Below are 20,058 nucleotides of genomic sequence, written 5' to 3' on the forward strand. Positions count from 1 at the left end.
TATATACTTGAATATATTATCAAGTGCCCCTCGTCTCGTGGAATACATCAGCCCGGGCTTAAACGCTACGAGACAAAGCCCGCTCGCTATCAACCACCTGCCTCTTGACCGCCAAAAAGCTATCCGGGCTAACAGAGATGGAACTGATGCCCGAGTCAACCAAAAACCTAGCCAGCTCCGGATGATCGCTCGGCGCCTGTCCGCAAATGCCAATCCTGCACCCCTTTTCCCGCGCCACGGCAATGACACGGCCGAGCATCCACTTGACGGCCTCGTCCTCCTCGTCAAACAAATCCGCCAGCTCGCCCGAGTCGCGGTCCACCCCCAGCGTCAGCTGCGTCAGGTCGTTGGAGCCAATCGAGAAGCCGTCAAAGTGGTCGGCAAACTTGGCCGCGAGAATCACGTTGGACGGAATCTCGCACATGACGTAGACGAGCAGCCCCTTTTCGCCGCGGACCAGGCCGTTCTCCGCCATGACCTCCAAGACCATCTTGGCCTCGCGGACCGTCCGGCAAAAGGGGATCATGACGACGGCGTTGGTGAAGCCCATGTGCTCCCGGAGCCGCCTGACGGCGCGGCACTCGAGCCCGAAGCCCTCCCTGTAGCGAGGCGAGTAGTACCGCGAGGCGCCGCGGAAGCCGAGCATGGGGTTCTCCTCGTCGGGCTCGAACTCGGCGCCGCCAACGAGCCCGGCGTACTCGTTGGTCTTGAAGTCGCTCATGCGGACAATCGCCGGCCGGGGGTACACGGCCGCGCAGAGCGTCGCCAGGCCCTGCGACAGCTTGTCGACAAAGTAGTCCGGCTTCTGGGCGTATCCCGCCGTGAGGGCGGCGATTTTGCTCCGTGCTTCTTCGTCCTTGAGCCGGTCAAAGTGGACGAGCGCCATGGGGTGAACCTGGATGGCGTTGCTGACGACAAACTCCATGCGCGCGAGGCCGATGCCGTCGCTTGGGAGGCGCCACCAGCGATACGCCGCGGCGGGATTGGCCAGGTTGAGCATGATCTTGGTCCTGGTCGCCGGCAGGCCGGACACGTCCAGGGTCTCGGTGGCGATGTCGGCCGCGCCGTCGTACACGAAGCCCGCCGTGCCCTCGGCGCAGGAAACCGTCACGTCCTGGCCGCTGTGCAGCACGTACGTGGCGTTTCCCGTGCCGACCACGGCCGGGAGGCCCAGCTCGCGGCTGACAATGGCGGCGTGCGAGGTGCGTCCGCCGTGGTCCGTGATGATGGCCGCCGCGCGCTTCATCACGGGCACCCAGTCCGGGTCTGTCGTGCCGGTGACCAGGATGGAGTCGTCTACAAACTTGTCCAAGTCCCTGGAGCTTTCGACGAGGCAGAGCCTTCCGGAGACGGCTGCGTCGCCGACCGAGAGGCCCGTGGCGAGGACGCGCCCCTTGCTGCGCACCTTGTATACCTTGAAGACGGCGGCGTCGCGGCCAGAGTGCACCGTCTCCGGCCGGGCCTGGACAACAAACAGCTCGCCCGTCACGCCGTCCTTGGCCCACTCCATGTCCATGGGCACGCGGTAGTGCTGCTCAATCGTGTACGCCCAGCGGGCGAGCTGCAGGATCTCCTGGTCGCCGAGGACGAAGGCGGCCTGCTCGGCCTTGGAGGTGCTGACGTTGCGCGTCGGAGCGCCCTTGTCCTTGTCGCCGTACACCATCTTGACGGCCTTGTCGCCGCGCTTCTTGTCGACGATCGGCACCAGGCTCCGGTCGACCAGGAATGGCTTGAAGACCTGGTACTCGTCCGGGTTGACGGTGCCCTGGACGACGTTCTCGCCCAGCCCCCACGCCGCGTTGATGAGCACCACCTTGTCGAAGCCGCTTTCCGTGTCGATGGAAAACATGACGCCGGCGCCGCCCACGTCGGAGCGCACCATTTGCTGCACGCCGATCGAGAGCGCAACGCTCATGTGGTCGAACCCCCGGGTCTGGCGGTAGCTGATGGCGCGGTCGGTGAAGAGCGAGGCATAGCACCGCCGGCAGGCGTCCAGGAGGGCATCGCCTCCCGAGACGTTGAGATACGTCTCTTGCTGGCCGGCAAAGCTCGCCTCGGGCAAGTCTTCTGCCGTGGCGCTGGAGCGCACCGCGACGCCCAGGTTCTCCCGGTTGGTCTCGCCGCAGAGTTCGTGATACGCGGCCTTGATGGCGGCGGCCGCGCTGCTGGGCCAGGTGCCGCCGAGGAAGAGGCTGCGAATCTTGTGGCCGGCCTCGCTGAGGGTCAGCTTGCCGTATTGCCATTCGGCTATCAGTCTGGCGGCGTGTTGCTGGATGTCGTTTTTGCCCACGTACTGCCAGTACATGCGGGACGTTGTTGCGAATCCGGGCGGCACCTTGATTCCCCTGTTCGTCAGGGCGGTAATCATCTCGCCAATCGAGGAATTCTTCCCGCCGACCAGAGGACCATCTTGCCGTCGTACTTGGTCGAATCTGAGGATGAGTGGTTGCTCGGGGTTCTCATTGTGCGTCTTTTGGCGCATTTCGTGTCCATGCTTCATCTTGAGTATGCAGGCAAGGTTTTCGATATTGGCGCATCAAAAAGAGCTGGTGCGACTGCTCTTCACTCGCGCAGCATGTTCTACGAGAGCTGGATGGTGACAGAATGAAGCAAGACACAAACTAGAGCAGGGCATCATCGTTGCCAGAATATAGCAGGGCGGTGGTCATACGCGAGCAAGATGTAGGCCACATACGTCACCAGACGATTAGGTTTAGCATGGCATGATATTTTATCGTGGCCACATATATGGGCTCCGTGTCAGCCCACTGGATGATGCAGGCACACAGCGGAAGACTGGGTGGTTGATTGTAAAGATGCAAGTTGTACGATTCTTGGTGTTCTTGACAGACTCTCGGTCACGACGCCTAATTGTGATGACCTTGCAGTTCCGAGGGCCAGATGGTAGTTTTGCAAAATTACATCTCGCGCTTTTGAATGTAGCAAAAGACTCTTACTAGATGCTGCAAAGTAAATCAAAGTCATGGCTTGTGGCTAGGTCTCACAGAAGCCGTTGGATCACCAGATGGACGTGGCTAAACCAAAAATCATATGAGAGCAGACGCCTCGGCCGTCTAAATCGGCCTGGTGGACGCGGGGTAATGGGGGACATGGAAACTTGCTCCGGAAATGAAAAGCCACCAGCCTGGACACTTCCTCGGGTTCTCTGCGATCTGGAACTCGAATTAGTGGTCTAATTAATGAGACCCCAGCGTATGAGATTATGAGATGGCTACCCCGGTGTGTAATTGGGCTGGCACAAGGGGAGGGGGTCAAAGTTACTCTATTGAATTCAATGTTGGCATTTATATATTTATTTCCAGCTACATATCAGAGTACGAATAAGTAGATTCATGACTAGAGGTTTATTCCATCTAGTTTATATTTACTATATCCCTTACTCTGGTAGAAATTTCGCAGTTAAACGCAGTAGTAATATAGCCAAGATTCTGAAAACTGGGGCTAGGAAATAAAAAGGGAATAACTCCCCGCCGGAAACGATGGACTCAAAGTTTAAACATGTGCTTTTTGGGTACGACGGGTACATGACAACTGGACAACAATCGGGCAACAGGATGCCCTGGGAACTGGGCAACGAGAGATGATTTGATTTGACTGGTAGGTAAAAGAGTGGGATCGTACAAAAAAAAGGTGGTTTGGAAGCACCGACTTAAATTACAAAAAGGAGGCGTGACATTCTCGCACCCCTCGATGGATCGCAGGGCCTCTTCGATCCGAAGGAGATGGGCACGATGCCAGGTTGGGAACAGGACGTTGCCATGACGGCAATATCCTCTCCATCCCTTGATGAGCTTCCCCAGGACGGGAGCGGCCCATACCGCTTTCATATAGATACTGGATTTGCTGGGTGGATGGGCGTATGTGAAGTTCTAGCATTGCGGAGGGAACTTGGTCATCTTGGCTATGTCATAACTTCAATCTCCGTTTGGGCTTGCTTGAATTATTTGGACGGCGCCTTGTCCTTGGTTTTGCGTCCCATATTTATATTAGTTGTCCAAGTCTCAAAGCACGGTTCTCCGTGCACCTCAGCCTTCCCTGAATAGTTACATCTCAATTGGGAATTTTACGGGAAACAGCTTGGCACACAAACGGAACAGTGGACGGCTGAAAGATTTCTCGTAACTCCGACAGGAGAGCAGGAGACTTGTCACCTTTGCTCGGGTCTGACATACACACGCCATGTCGGACATAATCCCCTACTATAGGCTCCGGGAACCTCGTTTTATTCTACGTGTGCTGGGGCTATATTAAATTATCATGTGTTGGACAAGCATCATGAAGCTTCAACTACTGATTCGACTACACACACTATTGTTTTCTTGCCACAGGACCGGACTCTGCCGGGCTCAGAATTTTGGTGCCAGACCTGATAGTTGCTGCGTAATAGAATTAGTTACATTATAGCATCAGATGGTAATAGGTATTCTCAAAACCTCCATGTTGTGTAGAACTCGGTCAGAGTCCTTTGTTTAAGAGACATAGTGCTGTGCTGTCACCCTCTGGCCCTCCGTGGAGATGTACGAATCCCACTATACTACAACTTGTAGGAACCGCCGTTGCTTTGTTAATTTCACAGTGAAGGCCATATGATGCAACACGGTCGACAACATTTCTTCACCCGCTCCAACGGCACAAACTGTCAAAATCCGCCATGACAAAAACAAGGACTAGCAGGCTGGTGTCAGGCTGACGGCAGCTTCTGGGGCCACAAACGCTTCGAATTATACAGTGGCCATGCCTTACTTTGTTCTGAGCCTTGAGTCAACTGCGTATACTGTCATGGAGGATAATAGTCAATCTGCAATGATACTCTGACAAGTCGCTCATATAAATCTTAAATTCATCTTGTCTGGGTTCGTAATAATAAAAGTCACCGCAGGCAGAACCAAGTTGAAGCCTACCTGGAGACAAAACTTTCATTTTCAAGGTAGTAGAAGCCCCGCGATTGCCCTATATTACGTATTGATATCATATATGGTGAAGTTCCAGGACAATTAGACTACAAGCTACCACCAGCCGCGGAACGAATACATTTTGATCCAAAGTTGCGTACCTTCTCTTCAGGCCCGTCAAGCCAGCAAAACGACTCACAAGTAACGAACCAAAAAGATTCCAACCGCCGTTCAGACGTCCCGCCTATCCATCAGCAAGAACATGAGTCACCGTGGCCTTGAGCGTCTTGGCCGTCTCATCTATATCCGCCCTCTCCTTATTATTCAGCGGCACATCAATAGCCCTAATGATGCCCTTTCTCCCCAAAACAACAGGCCAGCTGAAGCAGCAGCCATACCCCGGCCGGAAGCAGCTGACCGGACGAACATTACGCTTGTCCAGCAGTATCGACGCGCAGATACTACAGACAATGGAGCTGATGCCAAACGGATTCGCGCCCTTGGCCCGGATTATGCTCCGCGACCGGTCTTTGCACTCCTGCGCCACCCTCTCATGGTCAACCTGGTTCCCATGCTGCAGCGACTTGTCCATGGGCACGCCGCCGATTGTCGCCGTCGACCACGCCACGACCTGGGGGTCCCCATGCACCCCCAGCACATAGACGTCGAGCGAATTCGCCGCGACCTGGCCCACGTTAGCATCAAACTCCGATATGCCCAGCAAGGTGCGTGTACCCCAATCTCGTCGGCAATCATGCCCCGGATGCGCACGGAGTCGAGAAAGGTGCCGGCGCCGAGGACCTGCTCCCGCGGCAGCTTGGAGAGCTCGAGGACAAGAGTCGTCGCCAGGTCGACTGGGTTGGAGACGACGACGACAATGGCGTCCTGCCGGATGGGCTTCATGGCGTCGACTACGTTTCGGATGATGGACACATTGCGGTATACGCGCTCGAGGTTCGGCTGGCCTGGGGGGCGCGGGTCAACGTCAGGGACGTGGAGGTTTGGCAAAGAAAGATTTCATACCCAGCACAGACTTTGATCCGGCGGTGATGACGACAATGTCGCACTGGCCTGCCTCGTGGTGCGTGGCTGCCCGCACGCGCGTCACGCTGTTGGAGCTGTAGGCCACGTCGGAGAGGTCGCGGACCTGGCCGTCTCGCAGGGTGGTGTTGATGTCGACGAGGAGCAGCTCGCGGGCTATGGAGGAGATGATGAGCGCAAAGGCGGCTGCGCCGCCGACTTCTCCGACGCCTATGATTGCGATGCGGGAAAATGGTTTACCGCCGACGGTGGACATGTTGGGTGCGTTGTGGTCATTGAGTCTGGGGGGTTAGGCGGGCAGTTTAAGAGGATAAATAGCTTCTAGGTCGACTGTGAAAAGAGTGGCACAATCATTTAATGGTATATCCAGCGTCTGAGACAGTGGCATGATGGGGATGAGGCAGACGCCACGATGCAACCACCGCATTCAAAGTGGCGTTGAGGCCGCAACATGACATGTTCAATGAGCTGGTACCTACTGAGCTGTCATCCTGTAGGTGTCTGCTGTCTATGAAATAGGTTATGAGATATCCTGGAATGGTTGCGACGTGGCGGGTAGTTGGATGGCCAGGCGTCAGGGGCAATGTTCAACAGTTGATTTTTATAGGCAGGCTACTGAGTGCCAAGGAGCAGCTACCACTTGGCTAGCAGCATGTTTTGCTACAGCGTCCGTTATACAGGTCCCAAGCAAGATAGGTCCAAAGGGAGGTACCAGTTGACCCTGTGAACTATCATGTGCAGTGTTAGAGACCGGAAGTAGGGCTTACTTCCAAAACCTCACATGAACAGGCATTTCCATGAGCATGTTCAGAGCCATTTGTCTGCGGCCAATCACGTTGGCCAATTATGTTTGTAGTAATCATGGCTGTCGCTGCTTCTAACAACTATATCGCCAACTAGGTCCCGGCTGATATCCATATATCAGCCGACACGTACGTCAACAAGTGCATATTGCTTCTATTCTTGCTTCTCACAAACAACAGTTTATCGGTTTACTCGCCTAAGTCTGATCCATAGAGGTGGCTTTGTCATGGAATGAAACACCTTCATGGGCATCATTCGGCCGCCTAGACCCCACTGCCGATTTGCAGCCTCATGATGACTCCTGTCCAGCTCAACATCAAAGTTGCACAGTATTTTGGAGGCAATGAGCCTCATTTCGAGAGTTGCCAGGTTCTTTCCAATGCAGACCCTAGGTCCTGTTCCGAATGGCAGGGAAGCATTCAGGTGGTCATGCAGGAACTCGGCGTCCTCACGTAGCCATCGCGTGGGCCTGAAAGCATCGGGTTCCCTGAAGTTGATGGTTGAGTGTGTTGATACCCATGGAGGCACTGCCACCGTGGTTCCTCCAGGAACAAAATACCCGGATATAATGGCGCCTCCTGGAGGGACTACACGCTGTTGGCTTGCAGGCGATGGCGGGAAGAGACGCAGAGCTTCGTTCAACGTCGCCTCGAGGTACGTCAACTCTCCAAGCTTGGCACATTTGATATCGGCCTTGTCTGTAAAAGCGTCTCTAATCTCCGTTGTAAGCCGCTTGTATACCTCGGGATGAGTACAGATGAAGTATGTCCACCCGGCCAGAGCTGTAGCCGTCGTGTCAGTTCCAGCACTAATAAACAAGGCCATATTCAATTGGATTTCAGTTTTGGACAACAGATTCCTGGACTCGCTCTTCAGAATGTGGTACATGAAGTCTGCATGCTCTCTGTTGGGGTCTTGGAGGCGACTGAGTGTCTTGTCGCGTGAATTACGCAAATGAATCCATCTCCATGATGCAGCCGTCGTAGGGACGAGAAGCCAAGTCATGAGATGCTCAAGGTACGTGCCAACCCCGGATATGCGGCGTATGGCTTGTGCCCACGTAGCCGCAACAAAAACGTTGATGACAGAGGTTGACCACTCGGTAGCGGAAGCTTGGTCCAAGCACCCAAAAGGTTCTGCGAAGCACAAGTCGCCCATCATGTCAAACGCAAGGTATGTGTCTGCGTTCGGTTGTCAGCGCAAAGGGCACAGATGATGGTGAGCTTCGGTTGCGTACACCAGTCGGAGACGTTCAATGCTTGGTTTTCAGATGCCCGTTTCTCCAGCACGGCTATGAATTTGTCGACGTGAAGTTGAAGTATGTCCTCTAGTTTGGCCAATGCGCTGTTTGTGAAGAGGTATCCCAAAGCCTTGCGCTGGCGGACATGGTCCTTGTTCAGCGCCAGGCTTACACCAGTTTCTCCATTGACGCTGCCAACGGCTCCGAGAAATATGGGACTCTTCTCCATCAGAAGGCCGCCTTTCTTTTATGACTTGGGGTCAGCAAGGGACGTGGTTGAGTTTGAAGCACTTACGCGAAACCCATAGATCTCTTCTCGAGCATCTGTGCCTATGAAACTCAGCTCATTGGGCGACACTCGCACCACCGGGCCATATTTGTCATGCAGAGACCTATAGTAGTGGTGCTGTTCTCCCTTGACAAGAGCCAGTGCGGCCGGCAGTTCTGACAAACTGTTGACCAAAGGGCCAGGCACTGAACGAAGCGGGTGGAAAATTCGGTGACGAAGAATCCGGATAACGAGACCAACAACGAGCTGTAGATGATGAGCAAAACGTCATGGCGTTGAATGAATGAATGACTCACGAGGACAGAAAATGTAGAGACAGCCGAGGTCACGGAGATGATGTGAATCAGCATGATGTTTTTCGACACTGTTCTCAATGCGTTTTAGATGCTGCCCTGGAAAAAGCGCTTTGAAAAGTTAGGGATATGTAAGGCGTAGAAGGAGGCATCCTATAGCCAAATCCATCGATACGTATATTGATGGGCAAGGTCTTGTCCAAGTCGGCAAGCGCGTCTAGAACCAGACTTGACCCTTTGCTCACTCAGCCGAGTAAGTATAAGAGCCGACTTGGCCAGGCAATCTGGACGATGCCTGTCCGACATGGTTGTTCTCCAATTCCTGCACACGCCCTTGTGCCGCAACGTCCGGCACATCAATGGGTCCGCGGCAACATCTGTACCGTTCAGCCGCATGCATGAAGAAAACCAGCTCAAAACAGCTCCGTGGGTTGTGGTTGCATCCCGATTCCGGAATAACCCCAGCCCCCCCGCAAGTGAAGGCAGTTTCTGTACCGAATCAATTATGGACTGAAGTAAGCACACTTTGATAGTGTATAGTCTTTGTTGGGTCTGGTCTTGACGGTGGGGTGGTATCTGGCTGGTAGTTACATCAATACATGTACACCAGACCCATGACAGGTTCAAAGCGGTGGCGTATTGATCGTCGCAAGTTTGCAACTCTGTTGCTGTCCCCGTCATCTTTACAACTACGACGCAAGCACTTACTCATATCGTCCCCGAGAGCGTGTTCCAGAACAGCAGAAAGACCATTTTCTCGCATCCTAGCCTTGAGACTGCTACCGGGATTGATAAAGTACAATGGGGGATACAGAGGAGCTGGCGACGGAATACACCCGGGTAAACAACACCCAGTACCGTGCAGGGTTGTTTCTCCTCGAAAGGCTCGATATTGGTCCAGGCTTGAGAGTTCTCGATGTCGGGTGCGGACCTGGAAATATCGCCGCCCACATGGCAGAAGTCGTTGGAGAAAAAGGCAGCGTCGTGGGTGTTGATCCCAGCAAGGAACGCATCAGGATTGCCCAGACGATTCAGAAGCCAAACCTGTCCTTTTGCGAGGGCAAAGCCGAAGACCTCTCACAGTTTCCCACGGGGCACTTTGATCTCATCTACGTCAACTCGACCCTGCATTGGGTGCAGGACCAATCCGCGGCATTCAGGGAGTTCGCACGCCTGCTCAAGTCGGGAGGGAAACTGGGCATTTCAGGAGGCTCAGGCGATACCCCCAGCGCACAGGAGAGGATCAAGGACCATGTGCTTTCCAGGGAGCCATACCGCAACTATCCAGAGAAGGGCGCACCCAAGTTTCTCAAGCGGCGCGAGATGGAGCGTCTCCTGGACGATAATGGGTTCCAGGAGAGAAGCATCGTGGTCAACAAAATCACAAAGTCGGCCAAGGATGCCGACGCCATGATTGACTGGCTGGATGCAAGCTCATCCGGACAGACGTACGGCAGCATCCCTCTGGAACTCCGGCCAAGGGCAAGGGAGGAAATGAAGACGGAATGGAACAAACTTGTTGTGGAGGATGGTATTCATATGGACATAGATCTCCTGGTGACTGTGGCTGTGAAGGCATACGCCCGTTGAGTGCGCTGTTCTGCCTTGGAAAGTATCGATAGAATAAAATTGAGCTCTGTGTACCTGTCTCTTGTCCGTATCTCCATGTCTGCACATGACAACTGGTCTGGCACTTGTCTGTCTTCTAGCTACGGCTGGTCGCCGGGTGTCAATACCAGACTAGACACCGTTGACATCCGGTAGTAGCGTCTGGTACTCTGTATGGGGCATTGACAACATTGAACCTGGTGCCTGCATCTACTCGAGCCGGGACAATGCACAAGGCAGAGAGCATGGGTAGCCAGGGCGGGGAGAGTTTATATGTGAGCCCAGTGCCGCCTGTTGACTTTGGAGACGGTCTCAAGCACACGACCAGACAACATGGCATCCTCACGCACTCCCGCCACGCCTTGGTCTTCGGAAGACATGGAGCAGGCGGCCGAGGGAACCAGGACCATGTCCGAATCAAGAGGTCCTGCATGCCCTGTACATGTCTCACATGCAACGACTTCATACTTGCGCAACGCCAACCAACGACTCGGGCCATGCGCCTCGCTCACGGTTTGGTGGGACGAGCCCGAAGACCAAGACGCGGAGAATCCCATGAACTGGTCGGCGACAAAAAAATGGGCCAACATTCTGACGATTTCTGCCACGAGTTTCCTGGTGTACGTGTGACAACCGCCAACATTCAACCGTCGGATGGCTTCAGGCATTTGCTCACCCTCAGCAGACCGCTCGTGTCGTCGGTAGTCGCACCCGCGGCGGAACTCATATCGGCCGATTTTCACACCAGCTCAACGTCGTTTCCGACGTTTGTCCTGTCGATATTCGTGTTAGGCTTCGCCTTTGGACCGCTTCTTCTTGCGCCGCTCAGCGAGCTGTATGGTCGCGTCATTATCTACCACGCAACGAATGTGCTGTTCGTTGTATTCACCGTCTTGTGCGCGCTCTCGCAAAATGAAGCGACGCTCCTCAGCTTTCGGTTTCTATCTGGCTTCGCAGGCGTGGCCACCATATCGATAGGTCCCGCAAGCATCGCAGACATGATGCCTCGGGAGAAGAGGGGAAAGGCCGTGTCGCTCTGGGCCGTTGGCACGGTTGTTGGTCCCATGATCGGTCCCGTCATCGGTGGTTATGTGGCAGAGGTGCTTGGCTGGAGATGGATCTTCTGGATCATCTCCATTACAGTAAGCCGGCGCCAACTCCTAATTTCGTCCAAGAGCTCGTGGCGTTGACAATGGGCCAGGCCGGACTTGTCACAATCATTGCTCTGGCCGTCCTGAGGGAAACGTATCCTCCAGTGCTGCTAGAGAGGAAGGCAAGTCGGCTTAGGAAAGATACGGGAAACCCCAACTACCGATCCAAGCTCGCTCCCGATCTGAGTCTTCAAGCGCTCGTCATGCGAAGCATCTTGCGACCTTGCAAAATGCTCATACTGTGTCCCATTGTCACAGCCTGTTGCGTCTACGTTTGTGTTCTATACAGCATCATGTACATATTTTTCTCGACCTTCTCCATCATATTCAAAGAGGCCTATGGCTTCTCAACCTTTGCCTCTGGGCTAGTATTTATTGCCTGTGGCCTCGGCACCTTGTCGGGACTCGTCTACCTTGGATACTTCAGCGACAAGACGATAAAGAAACGCGCCGGCACCGGAAGACGGATTACGCCCGAGGACCGCCTTCCCTTCCTGGTCACAATCCCCGGCGGCCTGAGCTTCTCACTAGGGATATTTTTGTATGGATGGGGAGTGGAAAAGCATCTTCACTGGATGATTCCTCAAGTTGGGACAGCCATGACAGGGTTCGGCTACATTCTAATCTTCACGGCCATCCAAACGTATCTGCTCGATGCCTTCGAGCATCACGCTGCCAGCGTCAATGGCGCTAATGCGGCACTCAGAGGCCTCGCCGGGGCCTTGATTCCTCTTAGCGGCCTGAATATGTACAAGTCATTGGGATGGGGTTGGGGAAACTCGTTGCTGGCTTTCGTCGCACTTGCACTCACGCCACTTCTCTTGGTCTTTGCCGTGTACGGCGCGAGGATTCGGGCAGCGAGGCTTTTCAGATACAAGTTTTAATCATGGAAACTCGGAGACCATTCGTTAAACTACAACTGACTGACAAACATGGGGTCTCGTTGAACCGTAAATCTCCCAATCAGCTCACTCCGCGACACGTCTTCCAGATGAAGCCTTTGTAGACTTCTCCCAGACAGGAAATAATCTACACCAGTAGCCATCCGGGCGAGGACGATGATGGCCGTGATGGGAGATGCATCTATTCCAAGCTTCTCGGCCAGACTGTGCCAGCAGACAAGCAAGTCGGGAACATCCTCGGAGAGGTTTCGGTTTTGAAGATCCGACGGAGCCTTCAATCTGTTGTGGGGGCCCGAATTCCTTGCCAGATCGACTAGATCGGTAAAGTTGTGACCGTAGCACTCATTGGAAATCGCCAAGGCACTCTTGAGGCTGTGGCCGAATGCTCTGCCTATCTCCATCCGCACTTGATCGACCGCAACGATGGCCTTGGCCACGGAGCCGGTCAGGCCATCTCGATAGAGGAGGAAGTCGCCATTGGTGCTTTCGATGCGGCCCGCATTCATCAACATCATGAGTGGATGGAACACGCCGTTGACATTCAACAGGCAGACTTCAATGACACTGCTGCACCAGCAGAGTTTGACCAGCACAACCTGTTGTATCGCGTCGCGTACTGCGCGACTTGGAAGGCCACCGAGTGCCGCAATGAAGATGAGGTCCTTCTTACCCATCACCACGACTACATTTTTCTCCATTCGGCAGGAATACGGGGACAGGTTGGTCTCGAGGACGCATCCAATCTCCATGTCAGCGATGAGCGAGAACAGGTTGCCTGGTATGGCAATGATGGTGTGTTGCTGCAGAGCAAATCCTCTCAGTTGCTGCAGCACCGTCTCGTGTCCGGTAGACGGGACGGTGAGGACGATGATTGTCGAGAATTCAATCACCTCGGCCATGGCAAAGGTGATACGGACAGGCGTGGAACTTGTAACCCTTCCACGAACCGTCAGTTGACCCTTGTCCATGACCTCGCTGGCATATCGAAGGTGGTCCGGGTGGGAATAGACCAGCACATCCATGCCGCGGTTTTGGACATCAGCCGCAAGGGCGAAACCAGACGGGCCGGCGCCGATGATGGACACTTTTCGTTGCATCTCGGCGGCGTGGGCATGTGTGTCGTCAAAGTAACCCTGATGTGTGAGCCAGTTGTCTGTGCAGTGTGCGTCATGGAGGCTAAATATAAGATGATGCCGTTGAACAGGTCACCACCACCTTGGATCAAAAGTAAAATAGGCACTGAAAATGGCTTTGCATCAGCAACCTATCGCCACTTGAAGCTATCATTGATGCTATGCTGCTTTTGTTGTAGACTGTCGAAATTGCATCATTTCCTGCGGAATCTAGGCATTCGCCGCTGCGCAGTTTTTGGCGGCAATTTGCCATTCAGACTATATCGTGGGAACGTGCGCAAGCTTCCACGAAGTCATGGCGGATAGTTTGATGCCGTTTTCCCTCCGTCAGCGGTGGTAGATTCACCCCCCCTTGGCCCCCGGCCCCCATGGCATAATCTACACTCGCGGTCGAGGGACAGCGAGAGAATGAGCAAGTTTGCGCGCATACATGAACACAAAGTCGCGAAGGGTCAGCTGTCTAGACAGTCTTATGTACATATGTATGTATTATGCAGGTGTACCTCACATTTCGGCCCGCCTTGCCGTAGCTGGCCACTTGCTAGGTGTGGCATGCATCTTGGCTGACGACGTCTCTTTGCTGAATGCTGCTCTACGATGGTCGGACTCGTGTCCATGCTCGAGAAACAACTGGGTTATGGTATCTTTGCCATGCCATCAACTTCCCCACTCCATCGTAAACGATCGACACAGACCCTTGGACCCTTTTGCGCCCGCTCCTTCAACACTTGCGGCACTAGCACATCCCATTGATATTGACTCGAGTGCATTTTCCGCCATGCATGACAAACTGAAACATTTTTTTGAGGTGTTGTCGCCCCCCCCTTTTTTGGGCACAGGAGAAGGGTTGATCAGTTGCTTTTGTAGCGAAGACGGTTCATGGCAGCGACTCCAAGCCGTGATTCTGCGTGACCACTGGCCTACGACCACCAGACCAAATGGCGCACTCTCCCGGAGCCATGGATGTTTGCTTGGACATTTTTGGACAGCAGCCGAGACTCAACATCCACACGCAAATTTGTCTCTGCTTTGCAATGCCCAACCATGTTGCGCAGTCCGCCATCGTGAGCACACTGACTTCGGGCCTTGAGCGGCTATCGGCCAGCTTTCCATGGGTCGCAGGCCAGGTCGTCGTCGAGGGCTCAAGCGCTGGAAACACTGGCGTCTTCAAAATCAAGGAGCTGCGAGATATTCCATACTTGGCAGTAAAAGACCTCAGGACCGACGTCTCAGCTCCGACCATGGCGCGACTCAGGCAAGCCAACTTCCCGATGGGAATGCTGAATGAATCCGTCATGGCGCCTCGCCACACCTTTCCCACAGCCGACGACATGAGCAGAAATGACCCTGGTTCGCCCGTCTTCCTTGTACAGGCAAACTTCATCGTCGGCGGTCTGGTGCTCACGTTCCTCGGCCAGCATCAGGCCATGGACATGACGGGGCAAGGACAGATGATGCGGCTCCTCTCCAAGGCCTGCCATGGCGAGTCCTTCACAAGCGACGAGAAATTCTCGGGCAATCTCCAACGCCAAACCGTCGTTCCTCTTCTCGACAACTACCACGGCGGTCCCGAGCTTGCCCGTCACCTGGCCACCCCCGCGACAGCTCCAAATCGCAATGGTCTCGACGACGGTGGGGAGCCTGCTCGAATTGTCTGGGAAAGCTTTAGCCTTGATCCCACGGCGTTAGCATCTATCAAGTCGATTGCTGTCAAGACTCTCCCGAGCGGTTCCAGCTACGTATCCACTGATGACGCCCTGAGCGCATTCATCTGGCAGAGCATCATGCGCGCCCGCCTCCCTCGCTTGCCGCCCGACACGGAGACGACCTTTGCGCGGGCTGTTGACGTGCGCTCCTACGTCGACGTGCCCGCGACGTACACGGGTATCGTGCAAAACATGACGTATACGACGTACACGCTGCAAGAGCTCGTCGCACTGCCGCTGGGCGCCATAGCATCCAGGCTGCGAGCCGCCTTAGAACCCGACACCACCATCCTGCCCTTTCACACGCGTGCCTTGGCCACCTACTTGCACGGCCAAGCCGACAAATCACACGTCTCACCCGTCTCGTCTTTGCGTGTTTCGGTCGACGTGGTTGTGAGTTCGTGGGCCAAGACTGACAGCTACGCCCTCGACTTCAACTTGGGACTTGGCAACCCCGAGGCGGTCCGCCGGCCGTGGTTCACGCCGCTGCAGAGTTTTGTGTATTTCATGCCGCGAAAGGGCGACGGCGAGATGGCTCTGGCAGTGTGTCTTGCAGAAGAGGACATGGAGAGGCTGAAGGCAGATGAGCAGTTTACGACGTATGCCATGCACGGCGGATAAATCTAGTTGAGAGCAAGACCACGTCGAAAGAACAGCCGAGTATTTCCCTGCTACTACTGTGTGACGCCTGACCAAACTTGTGATTCATTCACATTCGGAAGAGCGAATTGATGGAGCCTAGATGGCATGTCCCTCGAGAAAAAGAATGTATATTACTCAACATTGAAGGCAGTTGAAGAGCGCTTCAATGCCGCTCCACGCTGTCTGATAAATGGCTAGAGAGCACACTGCCCAAGAAGACGCCGCCAATGACGGACAGGAAGTAACCAACATTGAACGTCATGACCGCCAACATGCTATTTCAAGGTCAGCAGCAGCTTCGTTTGAGAGCCACCTCACGGAGATGGGTTTCAGACTGACAGTAGATAGCTCACTCCCGCAATCACGGCGTCAAGCGTGCCCACAATGACGGCTTCGCCAGCTCTCCAACGTCGGGAGGGCGTCCCTTTGGTTTCCATCGTGTCGGGCTGGAGCAGACTTCCGCTTCGCCTCTGCTTGACCGCGGCCACCACTCTGTACAAGTTGCATCGCAATCCCAACAAGAAGCGAAACACCACGGCGAAGGCGATGAGAAATATGCATGCACCGGCGTACTGGCCGGCCGTACTGGGTGTAAAGGCCGAGGACCAAAGAGGCGTGCTTGTGGAGGCGAAGAAGACCATGGTCATGGACTCCATGGTCATGGTCATGTTGGATGATGGCATGGGCATGGCACCGGCTGTTGAAGAAGGCATTGCCATGGACATTGACGACGATGCTGCGTCCATGTTGGCGATTGTTGCGTGTGCGTAAGGAGCTCCGCGCGCCAAGAGGAAGAGACGTGACGGGACCAAGGAGAGAGTCTGCGCCAGCGTCACGTTTAAGCAGTCAAGTGCGTTATGAATAGGAATAGAAGAGCCAAATTTTCCATATCACTTGCTCCCATGGCGACATGGGGTCAACTAGTTGCCTACATGTCTGCATGTTGCCCGAGAGCAGACATGGACCCAGACGCACCAGACGCCTGGCACCAGCATTGAGACTGGTTATGTGCCGTGAGAGCCGATAAAACAACTCACGGATGTCACGGCACCGAGGTAGCTGTATTTTTTTATTTGACCAGACGCGCCACAGGGATACACAGGCCGTGTTGAATGCTTCATGTTTGTCGAATCGAGCTGCAGGCAAGGCTGCTTGGTAGTACATTGAGCGCAAACTTGCTCAAAATTGCACCTACATTACCTCAATGGTATGGATCGACACGTGCATGGTTGATGCGCCACCACGGACGGCTATGACTGGGTCCACACCCCAGACCTACCAGACCGACAACCTGCGCGCGGTGCACTGACCACATGGTCAATACTATTGACGTGTAAGCATCAGCTCCAGTCGATAACGTTGAATGGGTAATGGCTGCTTCACGACTGGACTGCCGGCATGCTATTGCCAAACAGGCACAAGCTCCAAGTTCAATGTTGGTCGATGTCCTCGTCCTCGCACCAGCACCAGCACCATACGCCACGGAAGTTGCCCATAAAATGAATCCTGTCTGGTGTTGCGGCCGTCAACTTTGAAGATGCACACCCAAGCGTTGTTGTTTTCTCGCCAGAGGCATCAACTACATTCACCACCATGTCGGCAGCCTGGCTCACTCCGCCCATCACTCTGACGGGGAGTCGGGATTTTGCCTGCGATAGCTTTGGCTTTACCGAAGAGCAGTGCACCTACTACCAGGAGCGATGGCATTTTTGGTGAGGAAATCCCATCAACCGTCCAAGGACCAGAGTCTACGTCCTCCGCCAACGTTGCTAACAAGACATCGCATACAAGGTTCATCGCCGACTACGTCTTTGCGCTGTCGACCATCGCCTTTCTCATGAGCGTCCTCGGCATCTTCGTCATTGGTAACTTTGTCGCGCAGCTGTTGGGATATCGGGCCTGGCGCGCCTCTTCCCCATGGAAAAGAGCCATCGCCTTGACACGATACTTGTCCTACCGTGGCTTCCACGTCGAGGCCCTGCAATGGAACTCGGCCCCCTTGGGGCTTCTACTCTTGGCAGCTGCGGGGACCGTCTTCTTCCTCTGTAAGTCGAACTGGTCCGGTTACATACATGCGTCTGAGATATCAAGACTGACGTGCTGGGCTTCGCAGGCATGGATCTGATTCCCGAGCCATACTACTGGCCAAGCCTTGGCTTTGGTGGTTCTCCACCGTTGGGAACACGATCGGGATGGATGGCCTTGGCATGCATGCCCTTTGTCTTGTAGGCCCGCCCCCACGACCACACGATCCAGCACTTGTCCAAATACACGTGTTGACTGATTTCTCCCCAGCGCGACAGCAACCAAGACGAACTGGATCACGCTCCTCACGGGCGTTTCCCACGAGAAGCTCCAGGTCTTCCACCGATGGATATCCTACGTCTTCTTCCTCCTGGCACTTATGCACACGTTTCCGTTCATCGTCTACCACATCCGGTTCGGGGACATGATCATGCAGTTCGAGATGGGTCTTTTATTTTACTGGACAGGCATCGTGGCCATCATATTCCAGGCTTGGCTTACCTTTGCCTCCCACAGTGTGATTAGGTAAGTTGGCTGCGCAGAATATATGCACTATACGTATAACGGCCATGGCTGCATATCTGATGCATTGCGCAGAAATTTAGGTTATGAATTTTTCAAAGCCACTCACCTATTCGCCGCCGCCATATTTGTCCTGATATTCTTCTGGCACTGCGACTACACCTTGACTTCATGGTAAGTCCAAGCAGTGGGCTGCAAATATCCATACACCCCTAACCTCGGACGCTCATGTTTCCCACAGGCACTACTTCATTGCGACAGCGGCCGTGTACGTCCCTTGCTACGTTTATCCCTGGCTGCGGACTTGTATCGAGTACGGCACGCGGGTAAAGGCTCAAGTCACCGTTGAAGAAAACGGCTTCACGCGAATTTCAATCCCGGCAAACTTCACATGGGTGCCGGGACAGCACTGCTTCCTCCGCTTCACCAGTTTTGGATTCTTGCAGGCCGCCTCGGCCCATCCATTCACTATATGCTCATTGCCATACCGACAAGTAAATAAAAAGTCGGAGCTCGTCTTCTATATTCGCCACCAGCGCGGCTTTACCGCACGTCTGAACCAGTTTGCTCTGAACCACCCGGGTGCCTTGCTTCCTGTGCTTGTGGATGGTCCCTATGGGGGGATTAACATTCAGGCGTACGCTCACAGCGACAACCTTCTCATCATGGCGGGAGGGTCAGGCGCGGGCTGGACCCTGCCGTTTATTGAGCAATTTGTCTTGCGTCAGTCCAAGGCCGTCGATGAAGGGCCTGGCCAAACAACAGACCTCGACAGCGTGGAGAAAGAGACCGAAAGCCAGGAGCGCAGGACCTCCCGGCCGTTTACTCTCCGCGTCATACTGGCGACTCGAGACACCGCCAGTCGTAAATGGTACCTTCGAGCTGTCGATGAGCTGTTGTCCCGATACTCAACAAGCGAGTCGCTTTCCAACATCAGTATCCACTTACACCTCACTGGCAAGGCTGCACAAGAGGTCGGTTTAGCTGACAAGGCTCAAGACCTTCCAGCAGAGTCAAGCTCCTCGCCGGACGGCATCACCGCCCAAGAAAGCACAACACATAGCCCGGTGTTGGCCACGTTGGCCAAGCAACTCGACGGCCGGCCACAACTACCGCTGGTCATCCAGGAAGAGGCGGCAAGAGTGGCAGACGCATGTGAATCGCTCTCGGTCTTTGTTTGTGGACCGGCTACAATGCAAAATGACGTTCGAAATGCTGTTGCGGAGGCAAATCTGAAGGTTCTGAAGGGATCCAAGTCTGGAGGGGTCTATTTGCATTCCGAGCATTTCTCTTGGGCATAATATCAGACATTGTTTATAGTGTGTATCTGTCGCTAGAAGAAGGCTAATTTGCGGACTATTTTGACTTGAATTCTAATGTCTTTGGTGACTAGTAAGTCGTATTAACGGCGTACATCTTTAGTTGACGGAAAACGACACTATCCCCTTGAACAGCCATCAGGTTCGACGCGTGTACGAAAGCTGGGTAAATTTTCTAACAAGGTTTCTGATGTCCTACTTGGTTGATGTCCTTGTGCCTCATGATCGTAGTCTGCTTCCAGCATCCTTCAACATGCTCAAAATGCCGCAAAGCGAAGCCACCACATGACCTTGCCTCCCCCCATCCGTCTCCCTTAACTACGACTTCATTGTGGTGGGCACACGGCCATGTGGATAAAAGCTACGGACGCGCAACAAGCGCACTGCCAAAATGTACTGACCATGATTGTAATGGTACGTGGCGCATTTGGGGGTGAAGCAGTAGACGCCATTGCGATGCCTTTGCGAGT

At 54.3% G+C, this 20,058-nt stretch overlaps 9 protein-coding genes across 9 annotated transcripts; 5 read left to right on the forward strand and 4 right to left on the reverse strand.

The window, feature by feature from the left end:
- Window positions 1-58: 58 nt before the first annotated feature.
- Window positions 59-2,500, reverse strand: ppsA (Phosphoenolpyruvate synthase; the record flags this gene model as incomplete). Its single annotated transcript, XM_014688135.1, has 1 exon — window positions 59-2,500. One exon carries the CDS (start codon window positions 2,498-2,500, stop codon window positions 59-61), a length of 2,442 nt encoding a protein of 813 aa, XP_014543621.1.
- A 2,657-nt stretch (window positions 2,501-5,157) lies between these two features.
- On the reverse strand, window positions 5,158-6,210 carry LDHA (L-lactate dehydrogenase A; the record flags this gene model as incomplete). Its single annotated transcript, XM_014688136.1, has 3 exons — window positions 5,158-5,598; window positions 5,649-5,878; window positions 5,937-6,210. 3 exons carry the CDS (start codon window positions 6,208-6,210, stop codon window positions 5,158-5,160), a joined length of 945 nt encoding a protein of 314 aa, XP_014543622.1.
- Window positions 6,211-6,938: 728 nt separating this feature from the next.
- Window positions 6,939-8,637, reverse strand: avnA (Averantin hydroxylase; the record flags this gene model as incomplete). Its single annotated transcript, XM_014688137.1, has 4 exons — window positions 6,939-7,939; window positions 7,996-8,242; window positions 8,294-8,533; window positions 8,584-8,637. The coding sequence occupies 4 exons, from the start codon at window positions 8,635-8,637 to the stop codon at window positions 6,939-6,941; spliced, it is 1,542 nt and encodes a 513-aa protein (XP_014543623.1).
- Window positions 8,638-9,381: 744 nt separating this feature from the next.
- G6M90_00g084080 (uncharacterized protein) lies at window positions 9,382-10,170 on the forward strand (the record flags this gene model as incomplete). The annotated part of the gene is made up of 1 exon (XM_014688138.1): window positions 9,382-10,170. One exon carries the CDS (start codon window positions 9,382-9,384, stop codon window positions 10,168-10,170), a length of 789 nt encoding a protein of 262 aa, XP_014543624.1.
- Window positions 10,171-10,521: 351 nt separating this feature from the next.
- G6M90_00g084090 (uncharacterized protein) lies at window positions 10,522-12,223 on the forward strand (the record flags this gene model as incomplete). Its single annotated transcript, XM_014688139.1, has 3 exons — window positions 10,522-10,808; window positions 10,874-11,330; window positions 11,390-12,223. The coding sequence occupies 3 exons, from the start codon at window positions 10,522-10,524 to the stop codon at window positions 12,221-12,223; spliced, it is 1,578 nt and encodes a 525-aa protein (XP_014543625.1).
- A 29-nt stretch (window positions 12,224-12,252) lies between these two features.
- vis (Vitopine synthase) lies at window positions 12,253-13,338 on the reverse strand (the record flags this gene model as incomplete). Its single annotated transcript, XM_014688140.1, has 1 exon — window positions 12,253-13,338. One exon carries the CDS (start codon window positions 13,336-13,338, stop codon window positions 12,253-12,255), a length of 1,086 nt encoding a protein of 361 aa, XP_014543626.1.
- A 974-nt stretch (window positions 13,339-14,312) lies between these two features.
- Window positions 14,313-15,701, forward strand: TRI101 (Trichothecene 3-O-acetyltransferase TRI101; the record flags this gene model as incomplete). Its single annotated transcript, XM_014688141.1, has 1 exon — window positions 14,313-15,701. The coding sequence occupies one exon, from the start codon at window positions 14,313-14,315 to the stop codon at window positions 15,699-15,701; it is 1,389 nt and encodes a 462-aa protein (XP_014543627.1).
- A 405-nt stretch (window positions 15,702-16,106) lies between these two features.
- On the forward strand, window positions 16,107-16,493 carry G6M90_00g084120 (uncharacterized protein; the record flags this gene model as incomplete). The annotated part of the gene is made up of 1 exon (XM_014688142.1): window positions 16,107-16,493. The coding sequence occupies one exon, from the start codon at window positions 16,107-16,109 to the stop codon at window positions 16,491-16,493; it is 387 nt and encodes a 128-aa protein (XP_014543628.1).
- Window positions 16,494-17,315: 822 nt separating this feature from the next.
- Window positions 17,316-19,570, forward strand: FRE7_2 (Ferric/cupric reductase transmembrane component 7; the record flags this gene model as incomplete). The annotated part of the gene is made up of 6 exons (XM_014688143.1): window positions 17,316-17,434; window positions 17,514-17,767; window positions 17,836-17,947; window positions 18,018-18,272; window positions 18,345-18,443; window positions 18,511-19,570. The coding sequence occupies 6 exons, from the start codon at window positions 17,316-17,318 to the stop codon at window positions 19,568-19,570; spliced, it is 1,899 nt and encodes a 632-aa protein (XP_014543629.1).
- Between the last annotated feature and the right edge of the window lie 488 nt (window positions 19,571-20,058).

This window comes from Metarhizium brunneum, chromosome 5, assembly GCF_013426205.1.
Source record: "Metarhizium brunneum chromosome 5, complete sequence".
Classification (NCBI taxonomy): domain Eukaryota; kingdom Fungi; phylum Ascomycota; class Sordariomycetes; order Hypocreales; family Clavicipitaceae; genus Metarhizium; species Metarhizium brunneum.